This window comes from Mesitornis unicolor, unplaced genomic scaffold, assembly GCF_000695765.1.
Source record: "Mesitornis unicolor isolate BGI_N332 unplaced genomic scaffold, ASM69576v1 scaffold9109, whole genome shotgun sequence".
Taxonomy (NCBI): domain Eukaryota; kingdom Metazoa; phylum Chordata; class Aves; order Mesitornithiformes; family Mesitornithidae; genus Mesitornis; species Mesitornis unicolor.
In genome coordinates, this window is record NW_010206512.1 from 37,615 (window position 1) to 63,689 (window position 26,075).

At 41.8% G+C, this 26,075-nt stretch overlaps 1 protein-coding gene across 1 annotated transcript in view; it reads right to left on the reverse strand.

Annotated features, from left to right (window-relative positions):
* Positions 1 to 808: 808 nt before the first annotated feature.
* Positions 809 to 26,075, reverse strand: part of TNC (tenascin C) — a 44,596-nt gene continuing 19,329 nt past the window's right edge. Inside the window, exons 11-23 of the mRNA XM_010191784.1 lie at positions 23,983 to 24,255; positions 15,834 to 16,106; positions 12,281 to 12,403; positions 10,879 to 11,022; positions 9,565 to 9,684; positions 8,971 to 9,114; positions 8,007 to 8,137; positions 6,890 to 7,022; positions 4,912 to 5,063; positions 3,772 to 3,868; positions 2,919 to 3,080; positions 1,496 to 1,659; positions 809 to 983 (exon numbers count right to left, since the gene is read on the reverse strand). Coding sequence (XP_010190086.1) covers positions 873 to 983; positions 1,496 to 1,659; positions 2,919 to 3,080; positions 3,772 to 3,868; positions 4,912 to 5,063; positions 6,890 to 7,022; positions 8,007 to 8,137; positions 8,971 to 9,114; positions 9,565 to 9,684; positions 10,879 to 11,022; positions 12,281 to 12,403; positions 15,834 to 16,106; positions 23,983 to 24,255 — 2,027 coding nt within the window. The 3' untranslated portion in view covers positions 809 to 872. The remainder of the gene's footprint in view (positions 984 to 1,495; positions 1,660 to 2,918; positions 3,081 to 3,771; positions 3,869 to 4,911; positions 5,064 to 6,889; positions 7,023 to 8,006; positions 8,138 to 8,970; positions 9,115 to 9,564; positions 9,685 to 10,878; positions 11,023 to 12,280; positions 12,404 to 15,833; positions 16,107 to 23,982; positions 24,256 to 26,075) is intronic.

Genomic DNA, 26,075 nt, shown 5'->3' on the forward strand with positions numbered 1-26,075 from the left:
AACCAGTTACTGACAAAAGAAACAGTTTTCGGTACGGGCTCAGCAGCCTAAACATTCTCAGCCTTTCTTTTACTTCCCCATCTAAGTAAATGTACCCTGGACATGCACAGACTCAACATGTATGAAAAAAGGTAGAAATTTATTTAAAAGTAATTGTGCTTTTATTTATAAAAAAAAAATTTACAATCAGACACTGTCCTGCTGTGTTTACGAAAGCATGGTTCTCTTAAAAATGACAAATACTTAGCTTATTATTATTATCATTATTATTATTACTTTGTCATTATATTAATAATATTAATCTTATGCTTTAGTTTAAAAACATACCGCTTTCCCCGTCCCATTCCCTCCCTTCTCTGTGGTACTTGATATATATAAAAAAAGGCTTTCCAACGACCAATGATTTTCAATTATAACTAATAATAATAATAATGATAATTAATTGTACACATTTCTGTGTGTAAAATATGGCTGGTTCTAAAACAAACTACCAAAGTACAAAGCTGTTCTCCCTCCCCTACCCTGGGCCACCCAAGAGCTAGTCAGACTGTGGAAAAACTTTATCCCAGAGGCTTTCTGAGAAAATAAATTTAAGAAAACAACATACAACCCTTGAGATTATTGTCTTTGGTGTGGAGGACATTACTGGTGGGCAGCCAGAGCTGCTCTGCTGAAAGCGCTGGGACGCTTAAGGCTTGTTGTTTGGATGGCTGCAGAAGCCTCTGTTGGGCCAAGGGCCACCGATGCTTTGGTACGGCCACCAGCTCCTCACACCCCACCACCCCACTGATGCCAGTGGCTCACCCCACACCCCCACTCTACATCCCTCCCCCCGTCACCCTGCCCGGAGCCCCTTCGCCACCTCGGGGGCTTTATGCTCGCTTTCGTCTTCCTTCCAGATTTCGGAAGCTGGAGGGTCTCAGCTTCATCTCCGCAAACTGGATGGAATATTCGTGGCCCTTCCAGTGGAACCAGTTCACACCCTACAAAGATAAAAGATGAAGTGTGAGAGGTCACATATTCACTTCTCCCCTTGTCAGCCTTTCCTGTTTTCGCTTCAGATTGCAGACTGTTTTCTAACTTGGGAATAGAGGTGCAACAAAGCAGAGGGGCTTTGGGAAGCAGAGGGCTCTGGCTGCTGGCATGCACAACCTGTACAGCCCAGCCCACGTGCTGTCCCCTAGAGCCATCGCTCTGTGCCTGGTTGTCATGACAGGAAGAACATTTTGTTTTGGATGTTGAAAACTGCAGTTGTTCCCTGCACACTTGGGATATCCCCTTGGAAACTCATACAAAACTATCAGTATTTCACCAGCTGATGTTAAATTCTTGTTTTGTGAGCAACTGCTTATTTTTTTTTCCCTATGATGCTTTGGTCTGGTTGGTGACCTTGGTTGGTGCTCTGACGTCTGGTTAGCTGAACCACCAGATAGATCCATAACTGCAATTCCCCTTCTTATAATGTATTATGGAAACCTTCAAACACCAAACTCACCTGACTGTGGTTGTTGTCACCATATCTGCCCATCAGATTGACTCGGTGACAATTCTTGTACCAGAATGCACCCTTGTATGACAAAGCGCAGTTGGTGATGGCAGAATCGTAGTCCTTGTCAAAGGTGGAGAAGGGCCTTCCGTTATGGTACGTCATGGAGTCACCTGGATGGGGGAGGCAAGAGAAAGAGCAAGATCAGTGGTTTGTCCAGTTTAGATTACATGAGAGGGGCCACTCTGCAGAAAATGTTTGGACTGAGGCTGGTTGTGTATCTGTTTTGAAAAATTGACTTGTTTTGACACAGAAGAAAATGCACAACATTCGTTGTTGGAGGTGAGTCAAAATATTTTTCCAGGTGGTCTCTAATCCCCAATTTATAAAGGGTTTTTTCCATGCAGTTTGATTTCTGCACTTCTTGATGAAAGCTGAGTTTTGGCCCTGTACAAAAGGCAGTGTGGACAAACCAAGCCCTAAGAGAACTCTACAAGGAGAGAATCAATACCAGAGGAGTCTCCACACTTAGCTGGTCTATGCAGTAAAGCTACTCATCATCTTTAGCTGGAAACACAGACAGAGAGGTGTCTGCCGACCATTGACTTCCCAGTCCCAGAGTCTGAGTGCCCATTTACAAATGGGTGCAATAGGAGCAGCCTTCAGTGTATGCCTGAAGCAGAGTCCATGTTCATGCCTCAGTATCTGTGTTGCTCCATCCTTTTAATCTTAGATCTGAATGCTTAGGAAGAAGAAGGAGTAGGATCAAATCTCACTAGCTGTAACAGCTACTACTGCTCTGTACCAGCGTGTTTGCCTTAAACGGGCATTAATTCTACTACTGCTGCATACCCTTTGTCTGTATCCCTACAGGCTGTGCACAAAGTTCATGTGATGGTCACAGGGCAGAGTTCATACAAACACATCTCTTGCTTCTAGCAGCATGAAATTACCTCCTTTTAAGACATCCTGTGGAGCTGGAATTATTTCCTAATCCTTTGAAGCCCTGAAGAGGATTCAATAACGGCTGCAGGTATTGCCTCGGTATGATTTCAAAAGGCAGGTGATTTGTTCAGCAAAATTACAAATCATGTTAAAGCAGGACTTTGCTGCATATTCCACTAACAAGAAATGAGGCTGCGCCAAGCTATTATTAGCTGTATAAATGACAGTCAAGCAGTGGCCAGATGAGATATATATCTCTTTAATATACTTGTTTATATTCTGTCAGAAGCATGCCATAAAATGTGGCACCTAAATGACTGGAAGATTTAAAGAGGAGACATAAAATAAACTGATATATTCATGTTTTCAAACACCTAACATACAAGATGTACCTGCTGTGATACTGATCTGCAACATTCGCACAGTTACCTTGGCCCAACTGGGAAGGAATTGCAACTAGGAGAAAAATAAAAATATTTCATCTCACCTGCTGTGCCGCTGTACCCATCCACTCTTAACCGGTATCTGCTCTTCCCATCTCCAACGCTGAACCTGTCGTAGACAGCGTAGGCTGTCTCACCCTTGTCCTGCAGATCCACACGCAGCTCGTACTGGCCCTGAGAAGTGATTTTGTGGAGGTTCTCCAGACCTGTGCACATAAACGAACAATTCATTTGTCTCCTCATATTTATGTCTCTACCACCAGGTTATCTCATAAAGGGGTCATACGGGTCTGTATAGATACACCGGGGCATAAGCACTGGTGAGGAAAGTGAGCTATTTCAGCTGTAGAGTAATGTTCGCACAGAAAAACCCCAGATAAAATAAGGCTTATTGAGAGACCTCGTCCCTTCAAAGCACAGTAGACCTTTGGGAAAAGCAATCAAAGTTGAGCTGTGTGGTCATCATTCTTACATTTAAAAACAAATGGAATGTAGTGCAATCTTTGAAAATTTGCTTTTTACTTCTGTTTTCCCAACTTTGCTTCTTTGAGTCATATACTTTTGTTGCTTGGGTTGTTCTAGGAGTACAGGAAGAAAAAGGTTTGCAGTTGCTTCTCGGGTTGCCTTCTGACTTCTTACAGAGCACCAGTGAGCGCTGGTTTGGTACATTTGGTGGCCCAAGACACGTGATATCCATGAACTGCAACTTGAGGGACTGGCTTGGACCTCACAGTTTCAATCTCCCTCACAGCATGCTGTCCCTAGCCTCCTTTGCCCAGACTGTGTTCCCCTTTATAAATACAGTTGCCAACTAAATGGAGGTTTCAAAGTGGCTCCTAGCCTTTTGGCCTGTGTTTATGGGGTTTTTTAAGAAAAAGACAGATTACTGCCACTTACCTATCCAGAATTCATCCTTAGGATCTCCAAAACCAGCCACATAAGTCTTCCAGTTCTTGTAGAAATTTTCCTTTCCGTTTTGACGCCTCAGGAACACCTACGACCACCAAGTGTGAGAAGTGTTATGGCCAGGCTGCCTTGGGCAGAAAGGGCAGCAGCAACGCAGCTTTCACCAACGCAGAGCTTGGCCTTGCTGCTCCCCTGCCTTTGCCACCCAAAGCCGCAGTCTCGCTGCAACTACTGAATTGTACCATGACTGTTGAATGCTTTTTTCCTGTCTCCAGTTTCTCTGCTGGCTTCCCAGTCTCCCCTGCATTATGTGGCCTTTTATTTCCTGCTTTCTGCTTTTTTTAACAGCCTTTTGTAGTTCTGTATCTCTCAGCCAAGACTTTCTACGCGCCCCAGTCTCCTAGCCAAGCATTTCTTCAGCTTCTTCTTCCTTTCTGTGCCTGGGGTCTCTCTGGCATGTTCAGATTTGAGGGTGTCGGTACAGAGAGCTGGCATTTTTACTGTAATCTGTGTGCTGAGTGGGATGTGTCCCTTGTATAATGGCCTGGGAAGCCTGATTGGCCACCATGCCACATGGCTGCTGAACAAACATGTTCTCTGGCCTGTGCTTTAACCTCTTTCACTGTCCCTCCCATTCAGATAGAGTCAGTCCACCCTCCTCTCACCTAATTAGCTATTTAGGTTTGTGTCTCATCGAAGATAGCATTTCACCATCCCCTATAGCCAGGAGAGAGACCAGTGCTTTTCCTAGGTGCTGAAACCACTGATGTAACCCAACCTCTGGAGGTACCTTTCCTCCAATGACAGAAATAGCTGGTAACCTTGTTCTAGGCTCATAGGTGTCCTACCCAATATAAAATTTGGATTTTATTTTTTTTTTGGTCAGGACATGGTTGAGTGGGCATGGTGATGTTAGGTTGATGGTAGGACTTGATGATCTTAGAGGTCTTTTCTAACCTTAATGATTCTGTGATTCTATTCTATAAAATTCCCCAAATTTATAGACAAGTGAGCCCTACTCTGATAATAGGGCACTATGAGGGATGCCACAGCTAAGCAGGGATGGGATTGGCTGTTCTTAGCATGGGCAGATGCGTGTGAGGGTGGTGTGCGCCCTCTCTTGCTACTCACAATCCATCCGCCCCCATCCTCTTCCATGTCGCAGAAGACTTGCAGAGGCTGAGCCTTGTCCCCATTCAGGTAAACTGTGTAGAGCCCAGAGGTGGTTTCTCCATTCAGAAGAGCCTGGGAGCAGTCTTTAGGGTAAGGATAGAGAAGACCAGCTGCACACACAAAAAAAAAGAGAAAGCAGTCCTTAAGAAAAGGGCAATTACAAGGAACTTATTGAACACAGATGATTCATGAAAATCTGTTGTGGGTCAATGGTACGGCCAGGTACAGAGCCCAGAAATAGGCTTGCAATTTCTGTGCTGCCTACAAAAGATTCACAGAAAACAGCAGATGATGTAAATTTTTCTTTTGAATGTGCTTTTGCAGATCTGTCTACACCTTTAGAAGTGCTGTGAATGCCAGGCAACTATTCCCTGCTCTGATGGGAGTGCGTTCTGCAGCTAAATACTGAAATGGCATGAGTTGTGTTTACAGCAACTTCTGGGTAAAATCAAACCTACCAATCTCTGATTATGTGACAGAAAAGGAGGGGAAAATACAAAGACAGGACTGCAACCAAAAATAAATAATTTGGGAATATTTTGATAGCTATTAAATATATTACAAAACTAGGCTTTTAAAGTAACAAAGCAAAGAATAACAATTGAAACTACAGGGAAATGTTGTCTAGCATTTCTTTCTGACAAGCTAATAGCATCATTGCAGTCAGAACAAATTATAACTCCTCCAAAAGCTTTTCTTTTTTACTTTTAAAATTCACTTAGGCCATTAACATTTTCAGCTGATGGTCTAATTAAATGATTAAGTGATGTTCTAGGTGTGTCCATAGGAGAGTTTTTAACTGTGGCTGCTCACAGAGAGACTGTATTGCTCATCCCTGCCACAGAGGAATCTGCATCAGCTTTGAGATCTGGAGAAAAGGAGTGCACTGCATAGAGCTACTCCACTGTTTCCCTCTCTCTAAGTAGTACATGAATGTATGTTTAGAGTTAAGGTCAGGCTTAAGCATCTGCCTGAATGAAGCTGACACTTTGCTCGTATGGGCAAATGCACCCCACTCAGTCCATCCTTGTGGTCAATTTGCCAAGCGTCACTTAAATACATCCAGATTTAATTCTTCTCCTATGTGTGGTTGTGGATTGTCGCCTGCTGGTGGAGTTCTTCCTGCTCTACACAAGGAGTGACTGTGTGCAGACTCAGGGCTGTGTGACTTTCATTAGCACTTCTGTGAGTCCTTGGGCTGAAGTTGAGACAAGTGGCAGAAGGAAGAATGGAAATGGCTGGAGTTCCCACCGGGTCTGAAAGGCTGGAAACCATGAAAAGTGAGACAAATGACAGGCAAGGTTTCACAGTTAACACTGAAATACTTCTTCTTTTTTTTAACGTCAGCTGTGAAGTGACCTTCAGAGAACCCAATCTATTCCTGCATTCAGCTCACTGAGAGCCGTCCTGTTAGAGCGGGAGCAGACATGGCCGTGGGGCTTTGCGAAAACCCATCTCAGAAAGAGGAGAAAAAAACCTGTCCAGAAATTCATCTCCTCGGACCACTGAACTGATTTGTGTGTGTGTGTGTGGTTTGCTTCATTTTAACTTAAAATGCTGATTTGTTTTAACAGCTTGCTATGCATAAATACAGAGGTAAATCAGGGTGTCAGTTTGGATTTTAAAGAGTAATGTGCCTTTTGATATTTTACAAGGGAAAGACAGGAGGTTTCATCAGAGAAGGTACTACAGGTGTGATGTAGATGTATATAAACAAAAGAATTTCATCCTGTCCGTCCGGGGAAAACAGATGACATTACCGCTCAGGGGGAGCAGGGACTTTTGCACCGACACCACAAGCAAATGAAGTGCAGACTGAAAATTGGATTCAAAATCTTTTACGAGGTCTGTACCTGCTTTCTGCAGAACTCAGCTCTGTCCTGAGAGCAGTAACTTATATATTATTTCAGCTGTGCATGTGCTCTAAAGTCCTTACTTGTGGTGAAAATAGTCTGGATTGTTTTGCTCCTCAGGGATCCTCTCAGTGCCTGGAGTTTCACTGAGTACTGGGTAGATGCGCTCAGCTCTGGCAGGCTGTAGGAAGTTGTCTCGGGGTTTAGGATGACTTCCTGTGGGGAGGAGAAATAATACAGGAAAATCTCAGTAAGAAAATCCTAATGACTGGAAATGTTACATATTTTAATTTGTCATATTAATTTTTTGTGGTAATTATTTATGATATTTTTAACCATCTAAATTAATTAATACAAAACTTTTATTCCTCTAAGGCTTTTATCAAGCTAACTTTCTTCAGGAGTTCAGGAAAAATTGTCTGTAAATTACTGTCTACCATCATAACGTATAAGCTGTGTGGTTTAAAAGCAAGACAGCATAAATATTTACATGCCTTGAACGCACACATTGTACAGATGTCTCTGAAACTCGTAAAAAATTGAGAAGAATCAGCCTTTAGGTCAAGGAAATATCATACTCCAGTCTTCAAAAGGCTGTTTTTCTGTAACTTTGAAAGACTGAATTTAAGCATGCTGTAGGGAATTTTCCTTCTTAAAAATCAGAACCATTTCTGACTTCCAGGCTGGGCATCCAGAATTATCTGTCATTTTTGCTGGAATTCACTTCATCCGTATTTAACCACTTAGTGTTATCTAGTTATGTAAGAACATCATCAAATTATTGGAGAGCAAGAGGCACTTTCAAAGGCAATTCATCCTGCCTTAGACACCTCACTGGCACAGAGATGGGTACTCCTGAGATCAGAAAGGGGAATGCCATTCCTTGGGGTGTGTGAGTTTATTCCATGGTACAGGTTTGGACTGAGAGAAAATGACTGCTTGTGCTTTTATCAGTATTGTGGAGAGACGACTGTCAAAATTCAGGCTGCAAATGAGCTTCTGTTTCAGGATATTATATAGGAAAGTAATTAATCATGTTTTAAATGCATTTGTGTTCAAGCTAGCAGTGAAACAGTTACTTGGTATTTTACGATGTTTAATTTAATGCACATGATTATATTGCATTGCTGGACACTTCAGAGCATCTTTGCTGCCCAGTTTTGAGGCACAACCCTTCTGGTTTGGTTATAAGAGCTATACCTTGACTCTGCCATCAGCTGACTCATAGATCAGGAGATAACCAGTGACAGGAGCACGTGGAGGCCTCCAAGTTATCACAGCTGTTTCTGACTGAACCTCAGTGGCACTTAAATCTCTTGGAGCATCAAGTCCTGAAGGAGAAAACAGATCAATTACAATCACATCTATATGGAGTTTAGTAAACAGGCTACCTTATGGACAGTATATTAAAATAGGCCAGGAAAGCAAACTTTTTCTCCGCAGAAATTTGAAGTTAAAAAAATATTTCAACTTAAATTTTGCAACTAAAAAGTATTTTTTCCATCAGAACTTTTAAAATAAAAGTATTTACTCTATCTAAGTTAAAATATTGGCTTGTCTCAGGCAGTTCAGTTTATCAGTTGCATTGAAACGTCATTTAAAACAAAATGGTGCCTTTCATTATTTCACAGAAGAAGAGAGATCAGTATTGACACATTCCAGAAAGAAAAACTTTGGTTCCAGTGATGCCCCTTGAATAGGAAAACTTTTCATACTTGGTCTGGCTACAGCTTCCATTCTCCACTGTAATTATAACACTAAAGTTGTATGGCTCAGCTCTTGAGTCTCTATTTAATGACCTTGGACAAGTTAAGCAGCAATCAGGAAAATGAGAAATGACCATGATTTCATTGATGCTCCTGGAAAACCACAAGTATGAAACCAAATGGGCACCTTCAGCATTGGTACCCCAGCAGTGGTCCCCAGAGAAGAGCTCCTGTGCCTGCTTTGTGTGAGAATCTGTAGTTCTGGTGACAGAAAAACACTTTCTGGCTCAGTCACGCTTGCCTCCCAGCTGAGAAAATTTGGTACAAATACTATAAAAATTCAGGTTTCTGGTAAAAAAAAAAGCTGTGCTGGCTGACTTTATGGTATTAGAGAAATGAAAGCCAGGTGAGACTAGAAGAAATGGCAGCTCTCTGTGCAGTGAGGTGGGACACGGCACCTGTAGTAAACTGGGTGGAGAGGGTCTCACTCTTCTGCGCGTCCTTCAGTGCGTGGACACTCAGTGTGTACTCAGTTGCAGGTTGAAGGCCCTTCAGGTCATACTCCACAGTGTTTCCTGATACCATCTGAGTGACTTCTGGCTCTAAGAAGAAAACACAGAAGAGAACAGTTCCCAGCATTATTCAGACATGTCCTGATGTATGCAACACCATGCTCCACTCAGTGATTTTTTAATTTTAGTTATCTGGGAGCAAGTGCAAAATAGTAAAAGCCCAGAGCCCATCTCTCTGCTTACACCTATGCTGAATCTGAATTACCAGAGCTCTTTATCTAAAAGTATTAGCACTCTCTAGTGTTCAGATGAATTATAACACCATCTTTTCTTTGCAAAGAATCTCAGTTATCTCTGTCCATGTCTGAATTGGGAATGCTTAACAGAAATGATCATTTTTAAAATGCTTTCAGCGAAGCATCTCCTTCAAATCACAGCCCCTTGCCATTCTCCAGGAGTCACATTGCTGTGCCCATTTCTGCACATCTCTCAAGAGCCATAACACTGTCAGCTCCCTGACCCGTGACTAACACTTCTTACCATCCTCAGAAGCATAGGAGACAACGTAATTATCCACAGCAGCAATTGCTGGCTGCCAGGTTGCCAGAGCCTCAGAGTCTGTGATGTTCAGGACAACTAGTCCTGACGGGCTGTCCAGAGCTGAAAGAGAGAGAATAACAGATTGAAGGAATTTGACAAACATTTGCAGCTCTATGCAATGCCCTGTTGTAAATATATGATACAAAATGCGCAAACACTGCTGCTTGATGCAGCTTTTATGATCCCCTTTGGAATAGTGGAGCTGTGCAGGAAAGACATCAGTGCCTATGAAGAGACATAAATGTCTCCATTGGGAAGGGAGGTCAGCATGTGAAAAGATTAAACACTGGGAACAGACATAACTAACTTTGTTCTCAGATCAGTCTCGATATCATCAATCTTAATGGCTCTGTCAGAGCTGACATATTTCTCTCAACACCCTCAAATCTAGACTGCTTTTTGGAGCAAACTCAGTAGACAGAGCTGGGGAAAAAAAACCTAATGTGACAGCAACTGATAGCCACTGTGACCTTCCACCAGCTTGCCCTGCATGTTTAAAAATAAACCAGTCAAACAGCCAGCCAACCATCCAATATCCTCACGAGTCTTGCCTGGCTTCCTCATGGGACTCTATTTTGCACATAGTTTCATGCTTTGCCTGAATTTGGATAGATATCTGCCTCCAATACAGCTGGAATGGGCTATAAATTTCATGTTGCTCTATCCAATACTCATCATCTTGTTCCTTGCTTCACTTCTCTGGATACCTGTTAGTTCCCCCCAAAAAAAATAGAAGAAAGAAAGAGAGTGCAGGGTAGGGTCAGCAGGAGCATAGTGTTCCCTCATTTCCTTACTTAAGACACTTAAAGTCATATTGAAGAAAAACCAGGAGAAAGAATTGTTTTTATGCTTACAACACAGGCAGGAACTCCCATGAGCTGGTGGAGTTTGAGTCCACCCCAGAAACTAGTCTGAACTGCTCAGCTGAGCTGACCCTTTGCTTCCTCATCTATAAAATGGAATTAATTAAACTTCTGGGATATTTTTTTCTCATGTATTACGACTGTAGATACATGTATTGTCTCTATCTCACTGCAAGTTGGTTCAGCACTTAGCAAATGGGAGCCTGATCAATCTTGCACATTCTATACTTACCTGAAGTACAAAGACACAAAGAAAGTGAGAAAAATCTTCCTACAGTTTGTGCGTTCAGCAAAAATGGGATCTTGGTGCATCTTCAGCTTCAGTTCCTGAGTCTGTCTTACAGCACAGACAATGCATTTGAAAACCTGCTATTTCCTCTGTATATATTACCTGTTTTCAGGGTGCCAGAGATGGGTTCACTTTCTTCAAAGCCTTTCATAGAGATGATACTAACATTGTAGTCTACACCTGGGACTAACTTCACCAACTTGGTCCTTGTCTTGCTTCCATCAACTGTCACAACATTTGGAATACCTAGGAAGAAGCCAAATGGCAAGGGATTAGTGACACAAAACTTCAGTAAATGCTTGATGAATGTGTTTCAAGTTAAAGACATTATGACCAACATGGATGTACTGGTAAAGGACGAGGTGAAATTTCCTCATTTAGTTACAGTCATCAATGTCAAAGAGCAGCCTCAATAAAATAATATTACTGCCATGTCACCTAAATCAGCCACAGAGGTTTGTATTAATTCCTAGTGGTAAGCAAACAGTAAGGAAAAAATAGTATCTCTGTTCAGAAAAATATAATTTTACAAATGGGATGTAAGGTGAAAACACAGCACTCCATGCATGGAAGTTCATACACCTGAAAGGACAAGACTTGCAGTTTAGATCTGTTTTGTTTCTGGTAATGCCTGGAAGCTTCTCCTTCACATGTCTTATTTAAAGCAAAGTTATAGTATATATTCATTTAAGAGGTGCTGCATGTGTGGGTGAGGACTTAGAACCCATATTTGTTTCAAATTCTGGGTTTATTTCAGGAAAACACTTAGAGAAGTGCCTAACTTTATGACTGTGGATTGTTCTTTTTCTTTTGTCGGGTCACTATATATTTAAAGTTGTATATTTGCTTACATACAGTATTATCTAAAGGCCTATATCTTTACTTGTCCTAGTCAATAGGATGTCTTTGACTGTTCTGATGTCTCTAGTGTTTGCTCTTTAGCTGTTTTCTTTCAGAGATGTCCCTAAGTTATGCTAAAATTCTGTTTAAATATAGGAAGATTTTTAAGCTGAACAATAAACCAGAGATAATGGATGGAATGAAACAACACTGGGGAATACTAAGAAGAAACACTGCTTGGAAAACTTTTATAACCATGGATTATGATTATTATTTCCAAGGGCCATCTTTTCAAATATGCTTAGCTCATAAATTGCCTACAAAATAAGGAGATAGTTTGCACTAAATCCTTACTTAGGAGACACAGCGGGAACAGAAATTTTTGCGTATGTGGCCCTATTAGAGGTACAATCAATCCAGCATCCATCTCTGAGCTCCCTTACGAGTCTTATCCATGGGCTGTGGGACACTATGTTGAAACAGAGGTTGGCTACTGGGACCATGTATGCACACCCATGCTCCTGGTCAGCAGTTTGAAGGAAAAAAGAGATAATCTGAGCAAGATCATCTGGGAGATGCACCGAGAGATGGATATCAGCACAACAAACCCTTTCTGCTCTCCTTTTTACCATCTTCCTCCCTCTCCCTCCTTGCAGTTGCTCACCTCCTGTGACAGGGACGTAGGAGATGCGGTAGCTATCCACACGGGTGCGAGGGGGTGTCCAGCTGACTGTAGCAGAGTTTTCGGTGATGTCAGAGAAAGAAATTCCCTTGGGAGATCCAACAACTGTCATTAAAGAAAAGAGAAAAACACACCACACAGAAAGAAAAGGTAAATGATTTATCACTCTTTAGTGCTGGAACACTGATTTGCCTGATTCCTTTATTCCAAGAGCTGATGCTATCAATATTCTGTCCTGAACAACACTAATGCAGGTAGTACCAAACAGTTAATGCTTTTATTACATACTGACAGCAACAATCTATTTGGTCTAAATTTTCCTTTTTCAGTAACATTACAGTAGTGCATAGCTTAAAAATACCCCAGACATACATCTACATATCATGTACACAGAAGTAACAGCAATTTCAGTGTTACAGAAAAGTGTGGAGGAGTATTTACACGAATGCCATTCTATTACCCACAGGTCATTGTATTTATATTTTTTCCTACCCAGTTTCACTTGGATGTTTTTAGACATTGAGTCTTAGAGTCCTATCTGTGACACACAGCAATGGCAGCCCTTAGCAGTGAAGAGCCCAAGTTTTGCCAGAATGACCCAATCTTAAGATGCAAACCTACATGTATCTGAAACATTCCAGTTTAAAGCTTCATTAAGCTACTCCATCACAAGCATGGAAAGGGCTTCTGGAAGGACATGGTAAAGAGACCTGCCACTTCAAGGTTTACATTCAGTATCTCACTCCCAATTTGCTTTTTTGACTGTAACCAAAACAACCCTGACATGCGTTAAAAAAATAAACAGCCCACACAAAGCAGGCTATTAACACAAAGGGGAGAGATACCAAACGTCAGCCACATTAAGAGTGATGGAGACAAGCTGAGGGCAGGGGAAGGGGGGCAAGAGGAGAAAAAAAGTGACTGTGCTTGAAATAGCTTGGAAAGAACGCATCTGCGGGAAAGAAGTCAGAGGGCTATTTGTTCCATGTGTCCCCAAAGCGCTAGCAGCAATGCATTAAATCAACTGAAAGGCAAGGAAAGAAAAACAACGGAGCTCTCAAGAGAAATGTAAATTATTTCTCTGGAGCTCACTAGACATGTTGCGTTTGTGGGGTTTGCTCACATGGAAAAGCCAAAGAAAGAAAGAAAAGAATTAAAGATAATGAAGAAAGCAAGGTGGGTGGCACATAAAGTTGATACTCATGTAGGTGTAGTCTGAAGGAAACAGGAGCATAAAGAAAACCTAGGGAAGAGAGAGAAGTGAAAAACACATTGATTTTGCTTCACATTGGAGGTGCCTTTAGTGACTGGTAAATAGTAGTTGTGATGACTTTGGATACCAAAGAGACGGACCAGCACTCAGTTCTCAGACATATGAGGAATTCCAGCCTTTCCCAGAAAATAAAGTCCCATCCATCCCACTTGAATTCAGCTGGGCACACTTCCATGGGCTTCATGCTTGTTTTCTGTACCAGGTGAACTGCATAACAAACAGCAGTAAGAAGAGCCTTGACTATGTGAGAGTTCCACATCCCCAACTATCCCAACTGCAGCTACTTTCCTGGGAGCAAACCTGGCAAAAAAAGTATAATGGACCACCCAAGCAAGCCTCTGTCTTGGAATGAGTCTCAGAGCTGCAAGAGAGGGATATCTTTGAGCACAGGGAAATTAAAAAGGAGCAAATGAAACCATCTTCTTGAGCTACCTGAAAGCCAAATTTAAGCAGGCATAAAAGATGGCCAGCGTGATTCTGTATTGTCACTCATAAAATATCTCAGTTAATCTGCTGGGCAGATGCAAATTAACATCATCCTTCAGCACCATTCCACATTAGGTGTACAAGAGACGGAGAACTTTCCTGTGAGGTTGCTAAAGCACCCACGATGCCTGAGTTGTGGCTATTCTTTGTGTACATTTTTGCTAAAAAATTGTTAATTCATTACTGACAGAGTGTAGGAGTATGTTGAGGTCAGACCCTCGAAGAGGATTTATTGGCAATGCTCAAACCAGACTCCCTCAACTGCACCAGTTATGCCAGTCGAGGACATAATTCCTGATGACTGCCAGAGCGTCTACAAATGTAGGTAAGGATGAAAGAGGAAGCTGTGAATGATAAATACAGAGAAGGGTTTTCAGTCATCTCGACTATTTTCCTGCCTTCATTTCCATGGTAGTGTTTGGTTTAGGTTTGCTGGTCTGTTTGCTAGCTTTGTTCCAGCTGTTATTTCACTGTCTCCTCTACTAAAGCTAAAGACTTTCTAGCTAATTTATTCCTTGCTCACTTGTAACTTGTGCACAGGCCAGAATAAAGTAAGACTGAATATAAGCCTGTCTGATCTACCCACTTCAGGGATAGAAATATTTCTTTGCAACCAGACTGAACATGCTATAAATATACATATGTCTGTCTAATAATCAACTCCTAAAAAAGAAGTTAGTTAGATGCCTTGGTGGCCCAGCTACCCACTGTGGTGTAACCTGCAGTCTGAATTATTTAGCCGAATTTTTGTGGCTCCAGCTCTATTATTAATTATCCATGGGCTATTTACATCTGACAAACATCTTTTGGGCTATTGGCTTCAGTAGGTAGTGTGCTAAATCCCCCTAAAAGAACAGAACAAGCAAGCAGTCATGAGGAAATTGATAACTCAGTGGTTTACCATAAATATCCTGGAAGTCAGTGAAAATCGGGATGTGCTGTTAGCAAGCATAGTTGACTTTAAACATTCCTCTCCATTAGAAGTCAACCCCCATGAGCCTGGAGAAGGGTGGCTTGTGATGGATGCATGTTCTGCTTCATGTAAATGTCTGAGTGAATGTACATATGCCCTTGCTGTTTATTCAAGGGATGCGATGGCAATCGGTGGAGCTGGTCAGAAATGTGCCTTTCCACGCTAGCAACTGGCACCACAGACATTAAGGTGAATCATGAGGCCATGGTATTTCAGGAAAAGCCATTCAGTACTGAGTTATTGTTGTCCCTTTTCTATGCATTGTCAGAAGTACACTGCTGCTGCTGGAGAAATACCTCTTTTATGCATTTCCATTGGCTTCCTCATACACTAAACTTACCTGTCCCCTTCTCGTTCCCCTTCTCCCAGAATTAGGTTGATTTGAAATTATGTTTTAATCTCAGCAAGCTCAAAATTTTTTAAAAAGATAATTTGGATCAAAGGACATTGCTTCATTTGCTTTAGATTTAAATATGTTTCAATAATGAAACCATTATTTTGATGGGAAAAAAATTGAAAAGATTCATTCAAAAGTGCCAAAATTAAATACTTCAAATTATGAAGCATTTTTTGTTTAAATTAATCTCAGGAATTCAACTTAAGCCTGAAGAACTTTTTCCTTGACTAATATGAAGCTAAGGAATCTGAGGTGTCTGATTATAAATAACTACACCACACTGAATCAGAAATGTGGATAAGGGACATGCAGGAGACAGTTCAAACACCTCAGTAACAGCCTAAGGAGAGATGTTGAAAGAAAGAGGCACGAAGACATTTGGCTTTTCCTTCTGCAAAAACAATACCTGTGGTTGCTACTGCATTTACAGGTTGGGAACGCCGTCCACTGCTAACTCCATAGAGCTCAATTTCATATTCAGTACCCTCTTTCAGCCCTGTTATATCCTGGGTGCGCTCATGGCCTGGTACTATTAGTTCCAGTGGATCAGATTTCCTTTTGGTGTCCCTGATTTTTAGAACAAAACTGTCGAAAATCCCATCATCTGCGGTCCAGGACAGACGGAAGCCGTCTGGAGTAGCATCTGAAACCAGAAGGTTGTCGACCTCGGGTTCTGCTTCTAAAAAAGGAGAAGATAGCAGCAGGGAAAAGAAATGATTTTTTTAATCGGTTCATCAGAGATCTGCCTGAGGTCTGGCTATAGCATACTGCAAGAATCCAACCACAGTTCAAAGAAAGGGAAACAATCTGTCAACTATTGAAAAAAAAAAGAATATTAGCATTATACACATACTGAAGAAGATACATGTGAGTGTGTGCAGGCCCATTCAAACTTTCACTCTTCAACAGCAAATCCACTGCTTGGACATACACCGTTTACCTCTGACATGCAAAGTTACACATGCTGATAGTCAGTTCCATGTGCATTTCTCCCTTGCTACCTATGTGAAACCTTTATGTATGATAAAAACAAGCTCTTGTTACAGAACTGCAGGCATGCCTGTAGTATTGTCATGTCTCTCTCCGTTAAGAGGACAACACAGAAGCCATTTGAGAGTCTTTTTCCTCATGCAAAACCCTTATTTCATGCATTTCTGGCATCTGCGAGGCTTCTGTTCAGATGAATCCTTTAATGGACAAATGCTAAAGCAGCAAAGGGGAATAATGAAAACTCATATCCCTTAAACAGTGCACTTAAAATGCAAGACCTACTGTCTCTAGTGAGAGAGACAGTCTCTCCCATTCAAGAGGATCCCAGGGGCTGAAAGTTATTTATTACCTGCAAAATATCTTTATCTTAGTATGGCAAGGCATCATTACCTAGAGAAATGCTACTGGAGTCGTTACTGTCTTAAAGCATCTCCAATGCACTTCTTTCTTCCACAGAAGTTCCTCACAAACCTCCAATCCGTTAACCTCCAGCTTTACTGCTGCATAGTCAGCAGCAGGCAGATGAGACCTGGTGGTTATGGGGCTAGACAATTGGTCTGCAGTGGTTTCTCCAGAAAGCTCAAATGCTGCTGGAAAACAGCTGCTATGATGAGATTGAAAACATGAGCTAAGGTCTTCTGGAAAGAGATACCAACTTTATGGATGTCAGTGATCACACTCAATGGTCTGTGGGTGGAATCCACACAGACAGTTCAAGAAAGGAGGTCATGGGCAAGAAATTCAGTATGACTCTTCTTGAAGGTCTTGTTGGTTGGCAAGTTGGACAATGCTGATGTGCCCAGCAGCTGTTAACAAGATGAGCTCCCACATGCAGCTGTTTTTCTTTAAAGACTTTGGTTAGAAGTATCTGCATGACCATACCAGAAACTGTCAGCCCTAAACCCATGTCATGCATCTCTACAGAACCCATCATAAAGACAAAAGGGAAACACCAAGTAAAAAAGAAGAGAATTTCATTGGTGAACCTATCAATCATGAGGAGTTACGTGTAGCCACGATGCAGAAAAGGATGCAAAAGCCAAGGTCTGCTTTGCAAATGGATTGCATAAAACATCTTCCATGTGAGAAGAAAAGCAAGAAAGAAAGGGTGGAAGAGAATGATTTGTTCACATTAAAATACCTGTAACAGCCACAGTGCTTAGGGGCTTTGTTTGGTGCCCCTTGGCAAAACCATAAAGCATAACCTCATAGCCAATGCCAGTAATAAGGCCTTTAAGCTTCAGTTGCCGCTGGGCTCCCGTAAGGAGGAACTCCTGTGGGTCCAGCAGCTTGCCAGAATCCACCACGACTACTAGAAAGTTGTCAAAGGCATTCTCCGATGCCATCCACGACACCGTGAACCCATAAGGGTTGATATCAGAGACAGTTAGGTTTTCCAGTGGGGGCATGGCCTCTAAAAGAAGGGAAGTTGCAAAAACACACACAAAAAAGAAGCGAAAAACATTGCAAATTAGGAAGTGTCACAAATTTCACCAAACATAAATCACATTTTCCCCAAACGTATGGATCTAATAGAAGTGCATAGCCAGGACCACAAGACTAGGATTTTCAATGGAGCCTTCAGAAGTTAGACGCTCAATTCTTACTTTTCACCAAGGGTGTCTCAGCACCTTATCTCACAAGCTCTATTGAAATTCCTTCCAAGCTCACTGTGTAAGCACGTTTCTTCTGTTACACATGCACTGTAAGACAGTTATAACCAAAAGAGTTCTATAAAAGCTATGCATAAGGCTTTCATTTCCTTCCTCTTGTGTCCACCAACAGTGCTTTAGGGACAAGCCTCAGCTTTGGCATTCACAATTCCGATATTTTGCTTCTTTACCTCTCTATTTTGCCTGAATATCTCCAGCTTTCTTTTTCAATGGTGGAGGGGTCAGAGGTGCCAGAAACAGGACATTAATCAGGCAGGGTAATAGCCAGTGCAAGTACTAAAGAGTTGCAAGATTTTTTAAATTATTTTTTGTTGGAAGGGATAAGGGAGAAGCCAGAGTTTGCACTGGCCAAGGGCAGGGGCTAACGACTGCAGAAAAGAGCAATAATCTTCCCAAATAGCTTCATGGGCAGCTGCTAGGGTGACATGTTGACATCTTAAAGAAATTCCAGCGAGGAATCTTTTTTTTTTCACATCAGCATGACATTTGTCAAAGTTCAGAGCTGGGGACCAACTCCTCAAAACTTTCCTGGCAAAAAAAGGGCCTCAATTTTCACAAGATATTCTCTTTATTTTGCTCACTTGAAATCTGACAAGTCAAATAAGAAGATCAACTGGCTCTGCTAAGCTCTGAACTTGATCTGGGATCCCAGGCATCACTAGTACTTCTCTGAATTATTTGACAAACCTTGCGTTGGTGGCTTAAGAGCTAACTCATCTGATCTTTCAGTCACTCAAATTCCACTCACTTAAGAAAATATCAGTTAGTTAAACACAGAACTTTCTCTGGGTAAGGGTTTTGGGTTTGGTTTTGACATTTTACAACTGCTGCAATTGATGTTCTGTCAGAATTTGGCACACAAATTGTCTTCTAAATGTTTATATTTTGGAAGTCCTTGTGTTTTGCTGTTTACACACTTGGGTGCCAGAGAATCAGCTCGAATTTACTCAAAATGGAGACATTTTTGCAGCTTGCTTGCTTGTAATCAAGCAACCCCAAAGTTTCACATTTTACTTTGGTCTCTGAAAGGGTGAGTAAACAAATTAAGAGCCCAAAATGCTGACATTATTTTCCTGGGATAGGAGTTGAGTGCCACCAACAGTCCAAACTCAGCAGGTTTATACAAACAGCTGGCACATCCTTCTGCTGTGCAAAGTGCCACACGTTTACTGAGATGTGGGAAGCTTCTTTTCAAAATACCAATGTCCATGTTTTATTTTTGAAAAAGAAGCATTTGTGCTCTGGTGGAGAAAAAGAGCAGGATTTTTAAAAGCAAAGAGTTGCTCACTTCTACGTGACTAAATGTCATCAGGGGGCAAGACAGAGCTGGTGCAAAATGCAACCATTTACCTTAAAAACAAAAGATCACGGGCATTGCCTTTCACAGTTGCTGTCAAGAATGCTGTTACTGGAGCTGGTATTCCCATTACTTGTTAACAAAGAAAGGAGGAAAAAGGAAAGGTCTCCACTAATCCTATTTAGTGTGTTCATGTGACAAGCCCTAGTAGCACATACTGGCTACATGAAACATAAAAGGTGGGCTCTGTGACACTTATCTGGTCATCTAGGAGGCATGTGAGATACAACTGATCCCAGTAAAATCTGGCCAAAATATTCAGACATAAGGGATGTGTTGAGGAGACATTCCAGGACAGGTGTTCTAAACTCCAGTCCTCTCTGGATCCTTCAGATGCAGCTACTGACTATTAGGCAAACTGCCTCCTCAAACTTGAGGAGTTAAAAAAGATTAAACACGGGAGAAAGACTTGGGCTCTGAACTCATTTTAAACTAGTACTCCTCCTAGGAATTTTTTTAAGGTCAACATGACTAGTCTGACCCATCCTTGCACTAAGTTTGCAAACAAAAATGTTGCTGCTGGAAGAAATATTCAGTGCTGCAGGGAGTCTTTTTTTGTAATCCATGCTGGAATATATATAATTTTATAAGCCAATAAATAGACTCCAAACCTTTTAGCAGGTACCTGTCATGACAAAAGCAGTGAGGGGCTCTGTGTGGACACCCGCACTGGTGGTCCCCTTAATGTTAATGTCATAGCCAGTGTAATCTAGCAGGCCTGAGATGTGGGCGCTGCGAGCACCTCCTGACACGGTAAGCTCTTGGGGTTCATGTGTTGCATAGGAATCTCTAATGTATATAACAAACTTGGCAAAAGCCCCATCTCTTGTGGTCCACGAGAGGTTGAAGCTGTCAGGTGTAACGTTTGTGAGTGTGAGCGTGCCCAGCTGTGGCTCAGCCTCTGAAGGAGAAAGGAACACAGGTGAAGAGATGACATTACTCTGGAGGGCTGGGGAATTAGCAGTGGAGGTTTAGAGATGCTTAAAGTTAAGGCTGAACATTTTAGCCTTGTTTTGCAGTGGTTGAATTAAAAAGGAGCATTGCAAGAGCTATTTTGTAAGGTTTTGGAAAGAAGCCACCGAAATTAGTGCTGACTTATAATTAATATTTTCATTTAGTTTTCTTAAAAACTCTCAATTTTGCTAATGAAATATGGACCTGATTTACAGAAGCATCAACAGTGTACAGTCCTATGGTAAAACCATAGAAATAGCAGGTTCAGGCAGGAATTAGGTGAGTCCAAAACAGACATCCTTCAAATCCCAGTTCACCTTCTGTTTAGTGTTTCTATTGCCTGGAGTTGTAGATACATTTTTGGACCCTTTAGTTTATGAGGGGTTCAGTCCTAACAGTGATTATCTCAGCACTAATCTCAGACAAAACCTCCCTGGACTCCACAGATAAGGTGTTCCTCACCCTCTGATTAGGCACAATCAAAGAATATCTAACAGACCAAACAAAAACCCACAACACTGCTGTTGCTCTCTTTTCTGACTGTTCAGTGGTCAGGACACTTCTTTAAGAAACAAAGATTTTCGTTTTCTGCTACAGGAAATTCAAAATCACATCTCTCCCTTGCCAAGGGAGGAACTTGGCCTTCAGGCTACAAGACAGGGAAAGCTCCTCATCCATTCTGCTTTAAAGCTATTACATTTAGCATAAAATCATTAAAGATTTATCAGAGCACAAAGAGAGCACACACATGACCCAGCAGTCAGGTGGTCAGAGAATCCTGTGTCTCCTCTGAGGGCTTATTTTTGTTTTATCTTGTCAATTAAGTATAAACCAAGAGAACACCTTGGGAGATGCAGCCAGTGAGATACAGGAAAATAACTGTGCAAGTGATTCATGCTGGGAGAAAAGTAAGAAAGATGTATCCCACCAACAAAGAGAACAGTGAAAGAATGAAAAACTTTTCTTAACTGCTGCAAGATGTTCCAACTTTTATTCCCGTCCCTCATTGCAAGACTATTAAATAATCTTCCACCTTCTTCTCTGGAGTTGTCTAGGAACAGGTGAATCCAAGTGGCCCCAATTAAGGAGTCATGCTGTTGTCATGCTCTCAACCAGTGACCGTCAATGCCTTCATGGCTGACAGTGAAGATGTCGCCATGTAAGCATGGTACTTCCAAAGACAAGGGAGGAGATGAGAAAATATCCACAAAGCAAACAGGCTTGGGTGCAGAATCCAGTGAAACTGAGCATGGAGCCATCAGCCCTGCATGCAGGTCAGAGAAGACAAACGCATCCTTTCCAATCCTGAAATGGCCACATTCCCTCACAAGCCAATTGCATCCAGTCAGGCATGTCCACATCATGACACCAGGACTTGAAAGAGCAATACATGCAAAAGAAGTTGAAATTATCTCTTCAGGCAAGTCTCAGTGATCTTCCACCATCCTGGAATCACCATCACCGTGGGAAAACCTCTGACATCCGGTGAAACAAGACTGGCCTTAGAGACTCAAGGGTAGCAATGCAATGTCAGGGTGGTGGGCTGACCATCAAGAAAGAGTGAACTTGCTTTTTAAGCCCTACTCTCTGCTGGTAACACATAAAAATTCTAGGCAGAGAAGAACATCAGAACCAGCACAAGGTGGTCAGATCACTCCATGCAGATTTGGTTGGTCATTTAGCATGCTGGATGGAACTCTCACAAGAGATGCAAATGTCTTGGAAGACATTTGTTTTTAAGAACGAAGAACCAAAATAGCATGCATGTGCCTCTCCAGGCTGACAAAGACATGAGGGCCTCCCATCCACAACAAAGCAAATGAGGATGGGATGATCAAGAAGATCAAGTGCAAAGTTACTCTGTGAAAAATATTAACCATCTGGAGCAAGTCAATTATATATACACAGAACTTGCAGATAAGTGTATATATAAGGAAACCAATCATGGTTTACTACTGGCTCGCTTAATGCAGGAGGCACTTTTTCAACCTTTTCCATTGTCTCAGATCTCTCTTTTATGAAACACTGTCAAGCCCAGCTTATTTCAGCCTCCCCTCATAGTGATTTCCCTATAATTTACCAAAGGAACGATGATGAGTTGGAGCCACGGTTTAAAGCAGTTTGGTGGACAGTAAAAGAAAGAAGAGAAAGAAGCAAACCTGAAAGGTAAAACAGTGAAATACCTGTGGTTGCCAGTGCTGTCAAGGTCTGACCACCTTGCCCATCAATTACACCATGGAGTTGGACAGTGTAATTAGTGGCAGCTTTGAGGTTGGTGACCACATAGTGCCGGGAGGCTCCTGGCACTGTGTGCACCAGCGAGTCCAAAGGGAAGTCAGAGTTTCTGACTTCTAGAATAAAATGCTCAAAGGCATTGTCCTGCGCTTCCCACGTGAGAGACATGCTGTCTGAGGTAGCATTTGATAGAGTGAGTTTGCTAAGGAGAGGTTCCTCTACTATGGGAAGAAAAACAAATGGAAATGTATTGCAGTTATTAAAACCCAAAACAACAAAATAAAGTAATATAGAAGTTTGAGTTCATATGAGCCTCAGTTCACAAAAATAATCTAGCCTTGCGTTTCTCAGTGTTTTTACAGCCCCTGTAGTCTCCCTGCCCATGCTAGCCATGATTCAGTGAGGATATGGACCGTCTGCTGATGCTAGAAACTGCAACTCTGTATTGTATGATCACTGAAATTCAATATTCTGTTTAATGTCATAGACCACATTAATCTATTGCTATGTCAAATTGCTGTGTCAACTTTTCCTAAGATCATATCAGCAGGCAAAATTTGATAGAAATATTAAATGATCACAACATGAGCTATTACCTGCCTACTGTGAGAATGCACCTTCTGCTTCCATAGACTAGTCCTCTCCTTCCACTTCCATACAGTAATTGCTTAGAGCACATCAAACATTTGACTTTCTTGTCTTTTCTGGAAAAACTGTCAACTTTAAAACCTCAAGATGCTCAATATACCAACAACTAAATGCCTACCTATTTAATTTTCCACCATCAAGTCAAATGGACTCTGTCAATCTCTTATCCCATATAAACTGAATTCTGAAGTTGAATTGAATCAGCACATCTGTCTTGTAGGAGTCTGCTGTCACAGACTGAGATGTGCCTGAAACCTCAGTGGAGAGTCAGGATAAAAACTATATCTGGAAATCAGCTTATCTGAGAGAAATATTGTCTCCTCTGTGCTGTGTGACAGATGCAAGCACATGTTGCAAGGCTAACATAATGAATCATCTCCCACTTGGTTCTTGGTAAACTTGTTTCGCTTCTCATCTGTGTCAGAGGCTGCCCTGACCTTAATGTTTGAACAAGAGCAAACCTATTATGTGAATGAAATCACATCACAATGTGATTGGTAGATTTTGCTGGATGTGACGGTGGATTAACATTCACAGTTCAAAATGTCTCCGGCAGGTCTTCCTTAGAAGGTGTCAAGCAGTGAGGTAGAGGATTTGGTAATGGGTAGACTGATGGGGCAGCTGAGGGCAGGGAAAGGGGCACAACCTGTAAGGAAGAGTTAGAAGAAAGAGTTAGCATTGAGGTAGGTAGTATGTACCTGTTGTAGCTGCAGCACTTATTGCCTGTGTGCGAAAACCATGAGAGATCCCATAGAGGTAGACAATAAAATCAGTGCTGGGGGAAAGCCCTGAGATATGAGCAGTTCTTGAATTGCCTGAGATGTTGAACTCCATGGGCTCCAACAACCTGTTAGAATCAATAATTTCAATAGTAAAGATGTCGAAGTCCTCATTGGTGGTTGTCCAAGAAAGGTTGAAGCTTTCAGGAGTAATGTCGGAAACGGTTAGCTCACCAACTTCTGGGTGCACTCCTGAGGAGGGAAACAACATTGTCAGAAGGGGACAGCCCTGTACCTCCTCCTGCTCAGAAATGCCGTGCTTATCTGCTCATGCTGGCAGCACTTCAAGCCACTGCTGGAGAAAAGGGTTTGAGTAAAAGCTTGCTACAAGCAGATAGGTACTAAGGGGAAGAAGTCAAATGGCAGCATCTCAAAATATCAAATTAAAAATAAAAGAAAAAGAAGCTTTAAAGCTATGGTTATTTCCTTTTACCTCCAGGAGCAGTCGTGTCTTTGAGGTCTGAGCATGAATGCAGATGCAAAAGATCTTTTCTGAATGCCCCCAGGACATTTGGAAAAGTCAGCTTCCAGTTTTAGAACCTAAAACTAGAGCTATTTCTTTATCCAAAGGAAAAGGTTGTGGTTTTTTTTGCTCTTCTACTTTCCCTTTCAGCTTAAGCCTATGAAAGTTGGCATGTAGTTTTGGAGCTGGAGCCAAAATGCAAAGCTGTGATAGCTGCCTTGGGGTTTCTTCCTTTCTGTAGACATCCCTAACATGTTACAGGAAGGCTCAGGAAATTCTGACAATTGGAAGTCCCCAGAAGGGAAAATTTTGAAAAGTCGGGTGCTGAGCATGACCCAGAAAGGGAAGGGAAAAGCTCAGCGGGGCATCTTCTGCTGTTTTCATTAAGTTAGTAAAAAAGAGACCACATTGCATATTTAGGCAGGACACCCATGATGTCTGTTTTCTTGTTTGTCCCTGTACAGCCTCCTTTGTCTGGCCACATTTGTCTGTTTTCAATGGACAATCTGCTACCAGCTCACACTCAGGACTCTCAAAGCACAGGACTTCTAGCCTGCAGCGGGACACAGCCCAAAGCAAGTGTGTTGTGCCAGACACGTCTACCTAAGCCAGGCTGCTTAAAGCATTATGGAAAGAAGCAAGCTCTAGTGTGTTTAACATTTTAATTCTGTTTAGTCCTTATGTGTACTTTTATTCCCTTCTGTACTGCATAGTGCGTGCTTTGGGAAATCAAACACGAGCAAACTCTGGCCATCTCACAATCACAGGAGATTGCAAAGGTGTGTAAAGAAACCCAGAGGCCACAGATATTGTCTAAAAGAAATTACCTGAAGGAAGATCCACTGATACCCCTTTATTGCCAATTATTTCGTGCTCTGTTGTTAGCAATGATCATAACACCTGAAAGAGTCAGTGAGCCATATAGCATAGACATAAGCATATATTTACTTTTCACAGTAAAAGCTCGTGATCAACTCTCATTCAAAACTCTAGTCTTCCATAAGATCAGCCAGAAAATTATTTTTGTGGCTCTTGATTAGTCTCACGCAACCTTCTGTTAATGTGGGGCTTATCTTCCTTCTTTCAGGTCAGTTTTATTGCAGGGTAGTTCTGCTGACTTTGGTTTTCCTGCATTACATATTTTTCAGACCAATCAGTTCAACAACCTTACTTAATATATGACACCACTCTTTGTAGAAATTCACTTGTGTTCTTTTCTCAGTGAGGACACAGAGATGGTACCTGTCCTTGCCCTTCAAACAGGTGGACATGCTATACCCCTGAGTTTGTATTTACACAGAAGCTGGTGCGTAATTTCTGAGGTAGCTTCTGAAGAGTAAAAACTAAGCTCACTCTCAGGCTTTGATTATCTGCACTATAAAGAATAGACTTTTATAATGTTACAAGGCAACTTGGGTTTTCCTGAGCATGTACAACAGCCAGTTGGGTTTTGCTGTAGTGTCATCCAGCAGAAAAGTGAATAAAGGGAACAAAATAAGCCATTCTGAGGTGGGGGGAAAAAGCATTCCTAAAAGCGAAGAGCTCCATA